General features: G+C 39.4%; 1 protein-coding gene across 1 annotated transcript in view; it reads left to right on the top strand.

The window, feature by feature from the left end:
* ano2b (anoctamin 2b) overlaps nt 1-18,801 on the top strand; it is a gene marked incomplete at both ends in the record, with an annotated part of 86,764 nt that overhangs the window by 42,626 nt on the left and 25,337 nt on the right. The window contains 14 exons of the mRNA XM_083907038.1: nt 502-600; nt 748-899; nt 1,621-1,675; nt 1,786-1,837; nt 3,993-4,048; nt 4,272-4,319; nt 5,001-5,065; nt 6,428-6,562; nt 9,124-9,284; nt 10,641-10,723; nt 10,811-10,897; nt 12,310-12,393; nt 12,524-12,588; nt 18,074-18,084. Coding sequence (XP_083763164.1) covers nt 502-600; nt 748-899; nt 1,621-1,675; nt 1,786-1,837; nt 3,993-4,048; nt 4,272-4,319; nt 5,001-5,065; nt 6,428-6,562; nt 9,124-9,284; nt 10,641-10,723; nt 10,811-10,897; nt 12,310-12,393; nt 12,524-12,588; nt 18,074-18,084 — 1,153 coding nt within the window. The remainder of the gene's footprint in view (nt 1-501; nt 601-747; nt 900-1,620; nt 1,676-1,785; nt 1,838-3,992; nt 4,049-4,271; nt 4,320-5,000; nt 5,066-6,427; nt 6,563-9,123; nt 9,285-10,640; nt 10,724-10,810; nt 10,898-12,309; nt 12,394-12,523; nt 12,589-18,073; nt 18,085-18,801) is intronic.

Raw genomic sequence — 18,801 nt, 5'->3', positions numbered from 1 at the left:
GTGGGAGAGCTGTATCTGTTCCACATCTGTCTGGTAAAACAGATCATGTGGAATTAGACACGTTAACACAAATTGCATAATAATGATTGGTGTTGTTACATAACAAAATGCACATGCCTTTCTGTTAGAGTTCTGACTGCATTCAGTGATATGAACATTATTATTTACATTACTTAGTGCAAGAAATGGAAAGTCTACAACACAATCTGCTCTACAATCTGCTCTTCAGATGCTCCCTGGATTGGCTGAGCAGCATGCTAATCCATACAGGGAGCACAATGCAGGAAAACACTCTATTTTCCAAGCAAGACATTAAAAAAACATTTCAAACTTCGGAGCCTGTTAGACGCTGATGGACGGCCTTGGTGTGAGAGTAGCTGTGATTGGAGTGTGACTAATAGATTGTGGGCAGCTGGCTGTCAGCTGATTACAGCTGGGGTGTTATGATCGCTGTGTCCTGCGTGAACGAATGCAAAGCTTGATTTTTGTTTGTTTTTTCAGTTCAAGGCCCATGGCCCCAGCTTCACTCGGCTCCATGCTCCCTGGCCGGTTCTCTGTCGAGAGGCTGAGTTTCTCAAGATCAAAGTACCCACCAAAACGGTACTATCAGCAGCCGCCAGAGTGATTTTATACGTTTGTGTTACCTGGTTCACGTGCAGCATAATCTCACTCTATTTGAGGAAATATAAACCACTTGTGTGTAAGTAAGTACAGTATCTTACCCAATGCTGTTTGCTGTTTCACCAGAGTTACGAGCTGAAAGAAGAAAGTGGTTTTGGGTCCAGGATGAGCACAGTGTGGAGGAAACTGAATCAACCTTTCCAGCCCAAAGTACCACAGCAAGACCATGGACGGACAAAATTTCTCTCGCACTGCTTCTCCAGGGACAAACTCCACCTGTGAGACACACAGACACACACATTTTAACACACACACACAAACAGTGGTCATGTCAGCCTTGTATTTTACAACATAGTAAGCAATTATAGGACTGCATAACCTATAGCTGTAAATATGACAAGATGATGGATGAGCATGTACATACTATTTACATAGACTTTAGGGGCCGGTTTAGGTTGTGGTATTAATATCTGTCCTGAATGTGTCTCATGTGCCCATTTATGACCACATATACCTGCATAATTCACTGTATAGTGATATACACACACATCATTTCTATTCACAGAGACAAATGCTTTGTTTTTAACCGGTGTGACTGTGCAGATGAGTCTGTTTTTGTACGTTTGTGTCAGTGAGTGATGATTAGAGAGGGAGAGATAAAAGAGTCAGGGAATGAAAGCGCTACTCACGCAGCTGTAGCATTAAAAAATGATTCTCACCATCTGAAATAGAGACTGAGGCTGAGCAGTGTAAACAACAGCTATAATTTCACTATGAATCTGCAGAGGTCAGAGGTCAGCTGATGTTGTTGCATCCTGAGGATGGATTTATTTCACATTCTGGACACATGAAGTGTGGTCACACATGGATGGATTATACCAGGTCTGAACAGGCCCTAAGAGAAGAGACCATCACATTTAGGTCAATCTCTTAGATTTGGGATTTTGGTGTTTGAAGTAGGAAGGATACTGAAAACCTGTGCTGCTTTTTTCGTTTCAGGTACAACATCACATCTAAAGACACCTTCTTTGACAACGCTACACGGGGCAGAATAGTAAGGCTTTAATTCATATATTTCTTTCTGTCTTCATGTTCATGTTTATGTATTTGAACAGAATACCATTAAAAACAAACTGAAGTCTAACATTGTAACGTCTCCCTCAGGTCTACGAGATCCTGAGACGAACAGTGTGCGTACGGACCTGTCAAACCATAGGTGAGGAACTGTGTGTGTCTGGAGGAATTATTGAAATATTCATAACCTCTTCCAGCGCTTTATTTTGCATATTCATGCGTATTACACTTTAAGCTGGCCAGTAGTAAATTACTTGGACTGATTCTAGATGTAAATAGTCTCCCACAGGCATAAACAGTTGAGACGAGCCAGATTTATTCCATTATGTTGTTCCAAGTCAAAAACGGGGATAATCAATGATTTTATTAATGACTTTAAAAAAGTGAAAGCCTCCTCTTACCATTGCCATTCCCTTCAAGTGTGGCTGCCTGTCAATAAGTAAAAATAGCAGAGTCCTGTTTTAAAGGAAACCTTGTGAAGTACTGGCACTGAAGGCTTGTTTGACAGATTTAGGAGCCTTTTGGAGGAGGTGGATCATTTGTACAGTCAAATATCTTGAAATACTGAGTATACGCAATAAGTGTGTCACACTGATGTGAATTTGAGTTTCTGATCTACACTGTACAGTTTGGTGGGGCTTATGTTGACTGCAGATGGCACACTGGGATGATAAGAGATGAAATCAGAATGAGAAGTACTTTATTAATCCTGGGGGGGGGATAGGTTTATAGGTTTCATTATTACTGCAGTTGTGATGTCACTTGTTTGTAAGCAGTCATACAATACACATCCCAAAATGGTGATTTATACAGTAATACTGTACTATAAACATCCCTGGGGATTTGCATCAAGATACATTCAGCGTTTGCTTTATTGTTGACTGTATATATATATATCTCTACATTTGTATGACACACAACAGCTGCCTGTGCATTTATAAGACCCATCAGCTCCATATAGAGACGGGCTGAGACCCAGTTTATTTCCAGAGTCCACCATATGTCTGTTTGGCTTTGCCATCACAGCAGAAGGTCTCAGCCAGCGGGTACTGATGGAGCTGCAGGGGGAAAGAAGGCAACAGAAGACAGAGCTGCATCTCTGACCTCTCGCTCTCTTTTTACGACTGATGTACCAATTTGATAACACACACACATCCTGCAGTCCACATACAAGTGGGTCAGACTTCTTGGGTCAGGCTGAGATTGACGCAGGGGCCTCTGAGACTTGTGGGTGTTTCTCGCTGGTTGTGCGAGCTTCCGTGCATTTGTAAGTCCAATAATAATGTACATTAATATCACAGAGAATCACACAGGTCCCAGTCGCCTTCCAGGCAAACATAATTAATTCATTTGGTGTCATTTGATGTATCGATGTCGTCGCTGCACTTCACAGCTCGGGGCCATCACCTCCCACAGGTCACTCGACAGAGACTAAAAGTGGCTACTGAACTAGTCCCAGTCGCATTATCGGCTTTCTCTCCACTTTAATCTATCTATATTTTAACTCCTCTCCACGATCATGGTCATTTTATGTCTTATTTTAATACATTTCTTACATATGTCACCTTTAAAGGTTGTGCATCACATGCAGAGTCGATCTGCAAACAGCCGTTTGGCTGTAACTTAATCCGTAAGAATTTATCATCAGACACTTAACTCTAAACTCTTTGAAATAAAAGTGCTAAGTAGAACCATATACGCTTCTTCGGCTTGTCCTCATAGGAGAACCCTTTTTGGCTTCAGGTAGAACCTTTTTATAAAGGTTCCACCAAGAGCCCTTTTAAAACCCTTTATTAAGGAAACAGGTTTTAAAGGGTTTAAAATGGTTCTTACTGGAACCATTAGTGTTAACAAGAACCCTTAAAAAACCCTTTTCGAAGAAAGGGTCTTTCAGAAGCAAATTGTTCCAGGTAGAACCTCAGCCCTTGTAGAAGGACACTTTTGGAACCCTTATTTTTAAGAGTGTAGTGTGTCTTTGAAAAAGTGAGAGTAAGGATCTCTTCTTCAAGACTTCCTTTGAAATTCATAAAATATTACTTCAGAAGTGCAGCCAATTGGTGTAAATTCACTCATTGGGTAAAGTTGGGTAAACGTTTACGTGGTTGTTTGTCAGCGGTATGAATGTATGAAAGTTTAAAAGACACACAAATATGTAAACTATTAGATCTTCTTCTCTCTCTTCAGATCTGTCATCTACATAAGAGATTTGGTTATTATTTGGATGAAAAAGCCAGAGAGAGAAGCATTTTTTCACATGGTCTCTTCCTGTTTCCTTTTTGTCTCTCTGTCTTTCCCAGGCATCAGTACGTTGATCGCTAAAGGCGTGTATGACGCTGCCTTTCCGCTTCACGATGTAAGTGTGACGTTTGTTATTACCTCAAGATGCTCATTGGTTCCACGTTGTTTCATATTTTTGCAATTAAAACTTCCTCTGATGAAGCCAGTGAAGATTATACAGACACTCTAAAAGATGAAAATCAATATTTTTGCCTCACCTACTCCATATCTGTGTGATTTTGACCTGAGCCTGTTTTCAGGTCATATTTCTCAGCTTCCTTGTTGCTCTTGTTCCTCAGGGCGACTTCAGGATCATGGGACATGATGAAGAGAGGAATGACAGACAGGTACATCACCTCCTCTCTTTTCCTCTTCCATCCTCCTCTCCATTCTTCTTTTGAATGTCAAAACTAAAAAAAATGACCGAATGAATTGTAGAGTAACAGTCTTGTGCATCTGCTCCGCTCCAGTGCTTCAGAAAAGTGACTTGCTAATATAATGTGACAGACGGAAGAGACGAGACAAAAATGAACAGAATCTCCTCAGCTGCCTAATCAACTCACAGATTGAGGTTTAAGTTCAGTAAACATTACTCTGCTGCTCTGCACCGACTAACTCCTTTTTCAAAGGAAAACAAAGAAATCTGGTCTCAGTCAAGATAAATGAGACGTCCTTGTTCTCCCATCGCATCCTTCATTATAATTGCATTAATGCTGTACATAAACCATACACCTTATAGTGGCTGCATCATGTGCCTTCAGCACTAATGGTGGGTATTATTTATTAAGTACATTCAAACACATGTTCTTCACAGGAGCAAGGGAAAACATGAAATATACAGAAGAAAGAAAGATCTTCATTTAAAGTCTTTGTCTTCATCCAGTGAGGTTTTACTCAACCAAACACAACATTTCTGCCTCCAAGGATTGTTTGCTGATGCTCTGCCTTCTACGACTGGTAAAGCGTCAACGTGATAACACACACCCACACTGGCCCCATCATCGCTCTGTTCTGCTCTCTCTTGTCAGGTTCTGCATGAAGAGTGGGCCAGATACTCAGCCTTTTACAAGTACCAGCCCATCGATCTTGTCAGGTAATGTGACCGCAGCGCACGGACGTGGAAATTCCATCACACTACGCACAATTACGTCGATTTAGAGTACAGTCACCACTTCATTTCATCACAGCTGTGTGTTGTAAAATGTAGCTTTTTCTTTCCTGCCCTTATCATTATATCCGCGAGAAACGCACGCGGATATTATGGAATCGGTCTCGCGCGTCCGCGTCCGCAGATTTTAGCCGTTAACGCGATAACTGGAAAGGCGTTTGAGATTAAATTTTCTTATTTCTTTTATGGGTCACATACCCCCTGTAGATGATCCCTATTGATTTTGAGCTGTCTACCATTATTATTAATTAGTTAATTAATTAATTAATTAATGATATAAAAACCATATTTTGGCCTGTATCTTCCAAAGTATTGCAGGTATTGGTTTCAAATTTTGCATGGGCATCACATACCACCTGAGAATTATCCCTATCTTTGTAGCTTTATTATTAATTAGCAAATTAATTAATTTATTATGCTAAAAACACTTTTTCGGCTTTATCTTCCAGACTGATGGAGATATTGCCTACAATCATTATTACTTTGGCTATGATTGGTAATAGTTACATAATAAGTTAACTGGTTAACTTATTAGTGAACACAGAAAAAATAGTTAAGGCATTTTTTCTTTATTATTGAGCTCATTTGGACACATTGAGGATATCATGGGTTTATTTAGCACTTATTCATAATATTTATTACATTATAATATAAATGTATTAATTATCATATAAAAAATAGTTAAGCCTCCATTTCTTTATTAATGCATTGAATGGAAATGGATTTTCATGAAATGTAATAAACATAGTGTATGCTTTTTCATGACATTTGGACACTTTGAAGATATGACAGGTGTGGTTAGCATTTTAATATTCATAATATTTAACAAGGTATAATAGGTTAACTAGTTTTATTAAAAACTAGAGAAAAATGTATGAGTTCAGGTATTCTGTGTTCAATATGGAGTTTATATGGATACTTTGAACATGTAGTCAGCATTATATCATAATATTTAACAGTTATTTTGTTGAATTTATTAATAATTAATTAAAACAGTTAGTGGCAGGTGCGAATGTGTATACTTTAGGTAAATTGGAAAGTTGAGGATTGGACAAGTTCGCGGATATACCCCTTGCTGTCGGCCCCCGACAGCGTAGGCTAGTTGCTTTTCAGAAAATAGAAACAGTAAATAACACTAACACTATTTGGAAATGTTCATCGATAATGTGGTGCTTTCATGTGAATGTAGAAACCGGAATTAGAATAGGATACTCATAGAAATATTGACAATCTCATGCCATGCCACTCCCACTTTCACTCATGAATCCTTGCCCTCTGACCCCACAGGAAGTACTTTGGGGAGAAAATCGGCCTGTACTTCGCTTGGCTCGGTGTTTACACGCAGCTGCTCGTACCAGCCTCCATAGTGGGGATCATTGTGTTCGGCTACGGGGTGGCAACGCTGGACACTAACATACCCAGGTCTTTGCATTTGTACACACACTGCTTGAGTTGGAAGATCCTACTTTTTATTCAAATAATGTGCAAAAAAACAGTTTTTTTAAAATGCTGAAACACATTTATATTTCACCTGATTTGATAAAGCGGACCTAGACCGGAAGTTCCAATTAACACTGTTTTTTAGTGTGTATCTGCGTCATTACCTTGTTTATGAAGCCCTGAAGGTTCAAAACAAACAGTTCAGCCACTGCTGAGAACGCTGTGTTTTATTGTAATCTCGGGCTTAGCGAGATCTCTGAAAAAACCCAGTCCGGTTACGTAAAGAGCGGTTCTTCTGAACAGCAGATCGTCCTGCTCCAGGCACTAGTCCGGGTACATCCGGTTGCGTACATTGAACCGCAGAAGAAGAATAACGTCAGTTGTGGAGGTGTTTCATGAGCGACAGTGTCTTCTGACTCTGGGTCTGACTCCGGGTCATAGTCATAAAAGGGACTGCGGCGGGGAGTCGTGAAGAAGCTATTTTTAAACACTGTTAAAACAATGTTTTGATAATGAGTAGCAGTGCATCCACCGTTCCAGAGGGGGGAGCTGCGCTTCTGAGAGCTGGTGTGCTGAATATGTCACTTCCGGCTATTGGCCAATCACAACACAGTTGGGAAGGCTCTACGCTGGCTGGCCAATCACAACGCACTCTGTCTACTGGGTGTGAGATTTATGTCTGAAATATCGCGGCTCAGCACATCGTCAGAAAAGACAGATTTCTATCGGCTCATTTACAGCAACTAGGAGGTTTTTGACCATAAAAAGTTAACGTATGTAAGTAGACCTCCATTACTAACATATATGTGCAACAGGACCACTCTATGTGAGCTTTAAAGGCTGTAAAGATTCAGGCAATTTGACATTTGCTAATGTCCACCACCATGGTAATGTTATGCACTCATGCTCGTGCACACACAGTAGACAGGGATTGCCCAGATACCTGCTGTATCTGGCTTTAGTCATTGTTGTGTGGGAGGAACACAGAAGGTACAGCTGGCAATGAGTGTGTGAGTGTGTCCTAAAGCAAATGGTTCATATTGTACAATCTGCAATGACTCTGAATACTATGAAGCTTCATTTGTTAAAGGCTACATTAATTACATGGTTAAATATATATATAATAAAAAAACATGAGGATCTTATAATTGGGACTTAGGCTCCGTCCCAATACCTCCCCCTTAAAATTTCCCCTTGGTTTTGAGTGCCCTCACTCGTAAATTCCCCTCGTTGAGGGAAGTGGTATTCGGACGCCACTACATGCAAATTAGCGTAGTGAACGTAACAAACGTGCTAACCTACGTCACATGTTGACAATTCTACCGGAGGTGCGTGCTACTTTTTTCATTAAGGAAAAATGCCGGTGGATCAGCTGTTTGTTTTTCTCCATCAACGCTGGTTTTTCTCCGTCCTCGTTAACACTATATTGCGAATGTGATTGAAATCTGACATGGTATTCATGTTCAAGTGAACGCCGTTACACACATCCAAAACACTGACAAAACTACCCAGATGCAGAGGCGATTCTAGAGTCTGTGGGGGCCCTAAGCAAAAATTCCCAAGGGGCCCTTCCAACCAGTGTTCATCACCATTATGTTAAAAATAATCTGACACCAACGAGACAAAAAAAACCTTGTAATTAAAAAGTATGTGAAAATTTAAATGTAAAGAACAATAAAATATTGTAAATAGCTTTTAAAAAACTATATCAACTATCCTCTTCATTTTCCAACTTGCAGAACGATAACTTCACAGAGGTTAACGTGAGGTGGGCCCCCTTTAGGGAGGTTTCCTACTGAGATGTTTTAAAGGGGACTGAGAGGCGGCTGGTCACTGCACATTTCAGTAAAAACAGCCTTCAGGCTCCGAGTGTCGGGGGCCCCCTATCAGCTCGGGGCCCCAAGCAGTTGCCTGCCTTGCCTGTTCACAAGCTGCGCCTCTGCCCAGATGTAGCAGAGCTGGCTGGCGGCTGTTTTTCGGGTGCTTCGAGAACATTAGCACACAGCTCTGCGTGGTGGGCGTGCTTTCTCGGGGCGCTCGGCAGGTAGCCGCTCGCTAGCTAGTTAGCTTTCATAAATCGTCAGTTATTTTCTGACATTAGTGTTCAAAGCTCAGCGGCCCTTTGGATGTATATCAAACAAACATATTCCAACACAATTGGACATTATAACGTGCTTATTTGCGATAGATGTGGCCGCCATCTTTGTTGAAAAATATCAGCCGGCTCGCTGAATTCGCAAAGCATCATGGGTAATTCCATCTTCCACTAATGTTTAAGCCCGCATCAGAGCTCACTACATTTTGAGGGTTGATTATAAGGGGAAAATCACATTTCTCCTTGCTCCCCACTACACGTGAACGCGCAAAATGTAGGGTTAGTGTAGGTATTGGGCCTAAATCTATAAACATAACTTACACACACATGCATGTAGTACAAGATACACTGTATATGATGTATTGTATCCTGTACCATGGTATTAAAGATGTCCCATGTCACGCTCTGAGACTGAAGTCTGTTTTTTTTTCCTCCCCTCTGTCCTCAGTTTGGAGATGTGTGACGAGCGTCTTAATTTCACCATGTGTCCCTTGTGTGACGGAGCCTGTGACTTCTGGCGGCTCAGCACTGCCTGCGGCACGGCCAGGGCTTCACACCTCTTCGACAACCCCGCCACCGTCTTCTTCGCCATCTTCATGTCTCTGTGGGGTGAGATTACGTGTCTGCAAGAGCGTGTGTTTCACTGTGTGCGCGTGTGTGTGTGCGATCGACGAGAAGTTCCTCTCTCACCTCAAATTCATGTTATGTTTGGAGCACCAAGCTGAAACAGTATGTCTGAGGTCAATAAATAAAAAATTGTTAAAAATAATTAAAAAAAAAAAATGAATAAAAAAATAAAAAATTGCCCTACAATTAGGATTATAAAAACACAATTAGCAGCACAAACGTAGTAGTAAAAGAAGACCTGTTGTTAATGCTCAGATGTGTGCATTTGTGTATTCATTTGCTAATTTTAAATTAGCTAAATACAAAGGTTTAACAACTACAACTATATAATTCGCTAAATATATTGACTTAACCTACTCATTCAAAAAATTATATAATAGTTGCAGTCTTGAATAAAGTATCTTAAAGGGCTACTTGAGTAAAAGTACAAGTATCTTACCAGAAAATGGCTTTGGTAGAGGTTGAAGTCACTTTTTTTTACAATATTTCTTGAGTAAAAGTCTTAAAGTATGTGACATTTACTGTACTTAAGTGTAGCAAAAAGCAATTTTCTGATTTCTGATAAAAATGTACTTAAGTTTTAGTTTTTATATGCATGTTATAGTATTTAATAAATAGTATATTATAGTATTATCATTTATAGTATAAATTAAATAAAATATATATTAATACTATTTATATATATTTTATTTTATACTTTTATACCCCATGTTAAAGATGTGTGAATTAGTGAATAACAAAACTGTAGTGTAAAGCAGCTCAAAAAAGCGCTATATGAATACTTACCATTATCAAATCTTATTCTTCTGTTTTCATTTGGGGGTTTGAGTAACAAAGATAGAGGAAATGTAGCGGAGTAAATGTATAAGTTGCTAGAAATATAAATAACAAAGTAAAGTACAGATGTGAATTTTGTACTTAAGTAAAGTAAAGTAAATTTGAAAATTTGAAAAACACTACTTAGTTGTCAGTGCGAGGGATATTGCTATATATATATGCTGAGATATTTAAGTCCCATTTTGTACATGCAGATTTGACACATGAAATAACTATGTGAAGAGAAAAGTGTATTTATTTATTTTTTTACTATTTTTTACATTAAATATCAGGTAAAGTTGTTTGTATGTGAGCAGGATTTTCTGACAAATCGAATAGAAAGCCAGAAATAATCAACATACTCAATTACACTTAGGGTTAGTTTAGGCTTTCCAAGCAACATTTTATATACTTTTAAAACATGGAGAGGGTCTTAAAAAATACATGTAACCGTTTACGTAAAGGTGTTACTAATACTTAAGTAAAAACTTTTTTATATTATTTATTTGTGTGTGTGTGTAGCGGTGCTGTTCTTGGAACACTGGAAGCGTCGTCAGATCAGCTTGAGCTTCAGCTGGGATCTGACAGGCATCGAGGAAGATGAGGTACGTACAGTATGAACTCACACTCAACAAAACAAAATGGATCGACACTATTCATTAAAGTAACACATTCTCTGGTTTTAACCCCAGGAACATCCAAGACCAAGATATGAGACCATCCTTCTCAAGAAGAGACAGAGGAAGCAGAAAAAAAAGAAACAGAAGAAGAAGAGTGAGGTAGGGAAACACTGGTTTAAGACTACATTTCCCATAAAGCCTGTTGACTAATGCCACAAGGGTTTCTATTGTAACTATGAAGAAAATAAAGAATCTCTTCTCATATTTGCACCTGACTGGAAACATTACTACATGAAAAACACCAGGTTTAAAAATACACTCCATGCATTCCCATAATGCCCCATGATAATGTAGCCACCAGAGAGAGACATTGTATATTGTAATCATGAAAACTTTTGACCTGTTTCAGTCTTCACTGCTGTAATCAGACATCATTTCCTGATGATGACGACTTGATTTCTAAGACAGAGATGACTCTGACACTGACAGGAATGTTTGCATTAATCTACCGTCTGGGAATGAACTACATCTGTAAAAATTGGGTCAATCACATCGGGTCCCGTTGGCCCACATACACACTTCTCTGTGGTGAAATGTGGCTTCCTTCTACAAGCCTGAGAGAAATAATCCATTCACATGATTCAAGAGCAGTGCAACACCACCTCAAAACCTGATTTCAGGACAAAAGCAGGAAACCTGATGTATTTTTAATAGGAATGCTGGTGTGTGTGTGTGTGTGTGTGTGTGTGTGTGTGTGTGTGTGTGTGTGTGTCTTTTTTAAAGAAAAGAGCACCAAACAGGGATTTTAAATAGTTGATAATATAAAGTTGTTTAGGGTTTTCCTGAGACTTGGTCCTAATGAGTGAGAACCTCATTTCTGAGTTAACTTTATGGTTAGGTTAATTGTTAGGGTTAGGCACAAACTGTTTATGGTTATTTCGGTCCACAAGAATGAAAATCAATGCACAAGAATAACTGCGCAAACCTGTGAGTGTGTGTGTGTTCTTGTACTTGGTTAGGGTTAGGGTTGGTGAGGTCATTTTTACAGTGAAGACATTTTGGCCGGTCCTCACTTTGTTTTCATTGAAATCACTTCCTTAGGTTGCTATAACATGCTATACTCAATTTGTCAAAAATAAAAAATTAAAAAATGTGGACGACATAGTATATAGTATGACTTTTTTGTAAAATTTTGGACCAATATTTTTTTTTAAAAATGTTTTTCAACTTTTGGACGACAAAGTATAGTATGACATTTTTGGTCATTTTTTTTTTATTTTGGTCGACATAGTTTAAGTATGATGTTTTTGTAAAATTTTGGACCAAAAAAAAAAAAAAAAATTTCCTGCCCTTTTTGCTCTGGGGCTCCACCTGCATACATTTTACGGTACTGCAACCAGTAGTTCTTTGTAGATGTCATTCATGAAGTAGATATTTGTAATTGTGTTGATTTATAAAGTGGAAATGCTGGTCCTCACTTTGTCAGCAACTCAGTCCTCAGTATGCAGCAAGTACAAGAATGTGTGTGTGTGTGTGTGTGTGTGTGTGTAACTTGTCCCTCTGTCTTGCAGCCAGTGAAGCAGGAGGACGGGACAGTGACAGGGAAGGACAGATGGAGACAAAAACTACTGTCTGCCATGGCTGCAGGGATACCGGTAACCCCTCCCCTCCTCCTCCCCCTCTCTTTTCCTTCTTCCTCCTCTCCGTCTTCTTTTCGTCTTCTTTCTCCTTCACCTCCTTTTCCCCCCCTCTCCTCTCCCCTCCTCTGTTTTCCCTCTCCTGCAGGCTGCTGTATATCTGTTCTTCTCTTCCTGTCCCAGCCTCTTGCTGCTACAGTCTCAGCTGCTCAGGTATTCGTTTGTGTAACTTTCTGTGCGTTTCATCAATGTCAATCCACGAGGCTCTTTCTTTCTGTCTGGGATCAAAAGCTTGAACTAAAATCTGAAAAGGGTTTGAGTGATTCGCAAAGTCAAAGAATCCTAGGCATTCTCTTTGAAATGAAAAAAAAAAAAAGGCTTTAATGTTCAGCTTTTAAAACAAACATCATGTACAGTCGTCTTTCGGCCTCAAGCCACACCCTGATGAAGACCATGCCGTGAGTTTTTTTTCTTCATGGTGTGTTCAGAGTTCTGATGGAATGATGGGTTTTGTCTCATAAAGTCAGCATTTATAGGTTCATCACTGTGCTTTTATAAAAGAATATGTATAATTTACGTATATGGACATTACTATAAAACACAAGCAGATTTAATCCAGAGAATATTTACACTGATTTTGTACTTTTGTAATAGTCTATATTCTTTCTTCAAGGGTAGTTCATGAGGGATGTGATGCAGCTGGTTTTTGTTTAGCCCTTTTTTAAAAAAACTTTAAAAAAAAAAATGTACATATGTACATGTATACTTTGTAGTTTAGAGTACACAAGGATCCCTCTTTCAGCACAAGAGCAGATAAACCTACCATTCAAGACAAATAAAGATCAAGAGAGACAGCTATTGAGGTGGAAAAGGTGACAAAGTGAAAGTCTGAAAGCCCTGAACTTTTACTAATGTAAAGTCAAGTCACACTAGAACCTTACAAAACCCTGGTAGTTAGTGAGGACTTGATGGTAAGTCACTGGTTCCATGTTCTACACTCTTTGAAATAAGGGTTCTAAAAGGGTCCTTCTACAAGGGCTGAGGTTCTACCTGGAACCATTTGCTTCTGAAAAACCCCTTTCCCGAAGAAAGACTTTTTCAAGGGTTCTTGGTAACACTAATGGTTCCAGTAAGAACCATTTTGATCCAGAGAACCCTTTAAAACCCCTTTCCTGAATAAAGGGTTTTCAAGGGGTTCTTGGTGGAACCCTCCAAAAGGGAAACTTGTTTGGTTCCAGGTAGAACCTTTTTATAAATGTTCCACCGAGCCGATGAGGACGAGCCGAAGAACTACTTAGCACTTTTATTATTTCTAAGAGTGTACATGATCACCAGATTTTGCCTGCTTAATTGGAAATTTGAAGGGTAAGCTGAAGAACCTTATATGGTTCTACTTAGCACTTTTATTTCTAAGAGTGTATATGATGAGATAAAAATATAATTATACATGTAATATGTGAAGCATATATTTAAAAGACTAGAAAGCGCTCTATAAATACAACCTGGAGCCAAAAGGGGTGAGGACTATGTCCTATGAGGACAAGCTGAAGAACCTTATACGGTTCTACTTAGCACCTTTATTTCTATGAGTGTATATAATGTAAAACACACTCAGTTGCATCTTAAACACTAAAGAAAAACTGTGCATAACTTGCAAATCCTTTTTTATGTTCCCCTCTCAGCAGCGTTTCATGTGCTCACCACACAGTTGCATGTACCTGGTCCAACTGTTGTGATGATAAATGTGCGCTGAGTTCCATTTATCACTCAGATGGAAAAAATGTGAACCGACACAAAGATGAAATCATTTTGTGATATATTTTTTTCCACTGTGGTCTCAGCGGAAAAAAATCTTGCAATCATTCCCAAGCAGGTGGCCTCTCAGATTAGATGAGATTTTTATCTTTGAGGTTGGCTGTTGAGTCATTCAAGCAATCAACCAGCTTTTATTTATGAAACACTTTTAAATCCAGTTTTGAAGCTATTGTGTCTTGTATCCTGATGAGATTTTCAGGAATGTTGAGTTTCTCCAACAGTGAGGTGGGAAGGCAGTATGAAACAGAATTATCGTTGGCTTTAGTTGACCTCCGCCAAGGAAAAGTCACGGAGGGATTTGGATGAAATTTGCAGGAAATGTCCGCAATGGGACCAGGAACAAATGACTAAATTTTGGGCGTGATCCGTTGACTGACCTGCCTTGGCGGAGGTCTGCACTCTCTAGTGCTAGTCTCGAGTGCTTTTCTAGTTTTACATCATTTGTACTGTAATAAGGACACCAGCCTTTTCTTTCTTTAGTAAGAAGCACGAGAAGAAGTCACGGATGTAACCATGTAGTCTTTATAATAAGTTTTTATGTAGGGATCCACTTTTTTTTGCAGTCAATACTGTACCTCTGAAACCCAATTTTATGTTCATGAAAAGAGCAAATTTGTGTTTTATATCATGTTTTTAAAGGTGCCATATGTGAGAATGTGGCCAAAAACGGTTACTACATTCAAATTCAAACTACTGAGGTCTTTTAGTTTTCGTTTTCTGACGTAACTGGCAACCCATGGTTGCTCGGCAGCTGAGACTCTACTGACTGCAATGATTGGTAGACGGCGGTAGGTGGCGCCACATGCCAAAACATGATTTCAAAACATAAACATGATTTGCAGTCTGCAAAAAAAATTTTTTAATCCAAATATTTTGGCTGTACTGTTGTTGTTGGTGAGTTCAGTTTGTTATATGAATATTATTTATGAGGGGCCGTGTAGGCCATAATTCCTTTTTTTTACCTCTCACATACACAATTTTACCTCACATTCACAATTTTACCTCTCACATACAAATGTTTTACCTCTCACATACTCTGTTTTCCCTTTCACATGCAATTGTTTTACCTCTCACATGTAATGTGTAAAAACATTTAATGTGTGAGGTAAAAACATTTAATGTGAGCGGTAAAACATTTAAATATTTTTACCTCACACATGAAATGTTTTTACACATTACATGTGAGAGGTAAAACAATTGTATGTGAAAGGTAAAAGAGAGTATGTGAGAGGTAAAACAATTGTATGTGAGAGGTAAAATTGCGAATGTGTGAGGTAAAATTGTGTATGTGAGAGGTAAAATTTTGTATGTGAGTGGTAAAAAAAAGGAATTATGGCCTACACGGCCCCTCATAATTATTCCTGAGTTTCTGTGACATATTAAGAGGATTTTATGACCAGTTGCTTTAGATTTATTACATAATGCACCATTAACTATTTTTACAGCCACTCTTTAGAGTTGGAGCCTACTGTAGGTAAAAATGTATTTGTCAACCCCCTTGAAAAATCTCCTGTGAGCCATCTGTAGGTCCAAACCCAGTCTTTAGGAATGACTGATGTTATCACACATGCTTATCCAGGAAGCCTCTGATGTGTAGAGGGTCTTTCAAAGTTATGAATAAGACACTTGGCTACAGGTTAACTGACACACAACAGTGGACAAGCCCATCATTGTAAAACATCATAGTAATATAACAGCTGATGCTGATTAATTAGCATCAAATCATTCCCCAGCGCTTCATTTTTTCTGTACTAAAAACTGTGGACATGTAGATTCATCAAACACTGATGTAATAACATTAATAATGACTTTACAATGACTAATGCTTTGCTGACTCACCGCTCGGGTCCAGCGAAATCCCTAAAAATGGAACAGAGCCATCATTCATTAATGCCATTAAGACACTTTCTTTTTTTGCAATGACAAGTCACTTTGTCTCCTGAGGGGGGAAAAAGTAGTAACTCTTTTAGCAACCTTTTATCTTTAAAAAAAAAAAAAAAAAAAGTCAAAAAATTGTCAAAGACAAAGAGACAAGAAGGCAAAGACAGAGACCTACTACAAATAAATGGAGAGACTTGGAGAAACATAACGATGGAGAGCAGCACAGGGAGGGCGGTTGTGTGGGAGTGATGCATGCTGGGCAGGAAGCCAGGGGTAAGATTAGTGACCGTCACTATGGCGACACAGAACTTACTCTCTCTCTCTCTCTCTCTCTCTCTCTCTCTCTCTCTCTCTCTCTCTCTCTCTCTCTCTCTCTCTCTCTCTCTCTCTCTCTCTTTTCTCTCTTTTCTCTCTTTTCTTCACGCACACAAACAAACCATTTAATTTATTACCTGAGACACTGAAAATGTACTGTACATTCAGATCTAGAGAGTTGTTTGCAGAAGTACAACTGAAGAACGTCAATTGTATTTATTCATTTTAATCGATAAATACGATTGTTTACTCTTAACTGGACTGTAAAAACTGTAACTGACACATTTATATTCACAGTGACATCACCATTTTGAAATCCTCCACAATAGCCCCTTTATGAGTTTTGTTTGATCTCTTAAATTTTTTTGTTTTTCGTGTCTGTGGCGACATTTCAAATCTAACACAGCACTATGGCTGCAAACACCAAGTGGCGCCCATGATAAAATAAAAAAATAACAATAAACCTAGACGTTCAGTTGTATCATGATTTTAGCCTCTCACAAACAGGATACATTTCAATGATGGCATGATCAGTGATCTGCCAACAGCAATCAAGTGCTCGCTGAACAACTGCCCGACTATGTGCCTGTGTCTAACACCTAATTTACTAAAGTACTGTAGAAACCTCTCTCTCTCTCTTAGGACTGTTCTGTTGTGGTCATTACTCATTGGTCCACAGGGGGCAGTAGAAGTTCCACACTGGAACTTTGAAGCGGAACTAGACCGGAAGTTCCAATTAACGTGTGTATCTGCGTCATTACATTATGTGCAACAGGACCACTCTATGTGACCTTTAACTTCATCCAATGATTATTATGTGCCTGACAAATACAACACTGAGTTTAACAATTTGATTTCAAACGTATGTGTGTGTGGGTTTTCTCTGCGTTCTCCAGTTTCCTCTCAAAGTCCAAAAACACACAGATTTGGGGATGAGGTAAATCGGACACAATTGGCCACTAAATTGACCGTAGGTGTGAATCTGAGAATGAATGGTTGTTTGTCTCTATGTGCCCCTGTGATGGACTGGTGACCCGTTCATGTCTTTCCCCCGCCTTTTGCCCTATGTCAGCTGGGATTACCGCCAGTGACCCCCGCGACCCTCATGTGGAGGATAAAGCGGTAGAAGATGAATGAATGAATGACTGTTTCACTCATCAACAGGTTCAGTTGAACATATTGCACCGAGGGATCATATATAAGGACATAGTGTTAATGCTGTGGAAACTACTTTTTTGCCCCATTGTGGGATTTTTACAATCATGCTCTATTATGGTTATGGACCCATTCTTTTGGTGTCCTTTCTGCCGTCTTTGTGTGTGCAACTGTCACGGGTCCATCGGAAGCCAAATATAACATCTGACCCATTTACTACTGCTGCTCTCTCTGATGGCTGTCCCCACACACCTACTCCCTCTCACACATTAGGACACACACTTTCACTCCGAAGGTCTTTCTGTCCTTCACTATGTCAAATTTCTTCAGCTTTGTAGGTTTAATTCACCCAGTGGCCACTTTAAAACACAGGGTTTTTTGGAGTCACTGTTGCCTTCAACTAAGCGTTTTCTCACAGAGAAATGCTACACATTTATCTATTGCACTTTTAAATGGCAGAGAACACAGAATTAAAAACAAATATACAGCAAATGTATGCAAGTGTGAATTGTTGTTTGTGTCTGTATATCAGCCTTGTAATAGGTTGGTGACCCTGCCTCTCACCTAGTGTCAAGTGGGATTGACTAGTGAAATTGGCAACCCTCAAACTGTAAGACTGCTTCAGTAGATCATGATGATCTTTGATGTTAATCAGTTTCATGTTATTCTGATTTAAAGGTGTCTTTATTTTGGGTTGAAGTGTATTAGACACTTTAACACAACAAATATGTTTACTATAAGTCTGGGTCCACATACCCTGTAACTGTGGTTTACAATTAAGTTTATGACGGAAGCCTGCAGGCTTTGCCTGAACATTGATCCCTTTGATCTTTGATTGACCATAAAGTGGATGCATAGGTTAAGCATTTGTCCTTGTCCAAGGGCACAAGGTGATGTATAGGAGGAGGAGCAGGTAGCCTTTATTAAAGCGGACCTAGACCGGAAGTTCCAATTAAAGCTGTTTTTTTGGTGTGTATCTGCAACATTACCTCGTCTATGAAGCCCTGAAGGTCGAAACAAACAGTTCAGCCACTGCTGAGAACGCTGTGATGTATTGTAATCTCGGGCTCAGCGAGATCTCTGAAAAAACCCTTCTTGTTATGTAATCAGTATTTCTCCTGAACAGCAGATCCTCCTGCTCCGGGCACTAGTCCGGGCACATCCGGTTGCGTACATTTTACCGCAGAAGAAGAATAAAGTCCGTTGTGGAGGTGTTTCACAAGCGACAGTGTCTTCTGACTCTGGGTCTGACTCCGGGTC

The sequence above is a fragment of the Microchirus variegatus genome (genome assembly GCF_963457635.1).
Source record: "Microchirus variegatus genome assembly, chromosome: 20".
Lineage (NCBI taxonomy): Eukaryota > Metazoa > Chordata > Actinopteri > Pleuronectiformes > Soleidae > Microchirus > Microchirus variegatus.
This window is presented reverse-complemented; position numbering and strand designations above follow the sequence as displayed.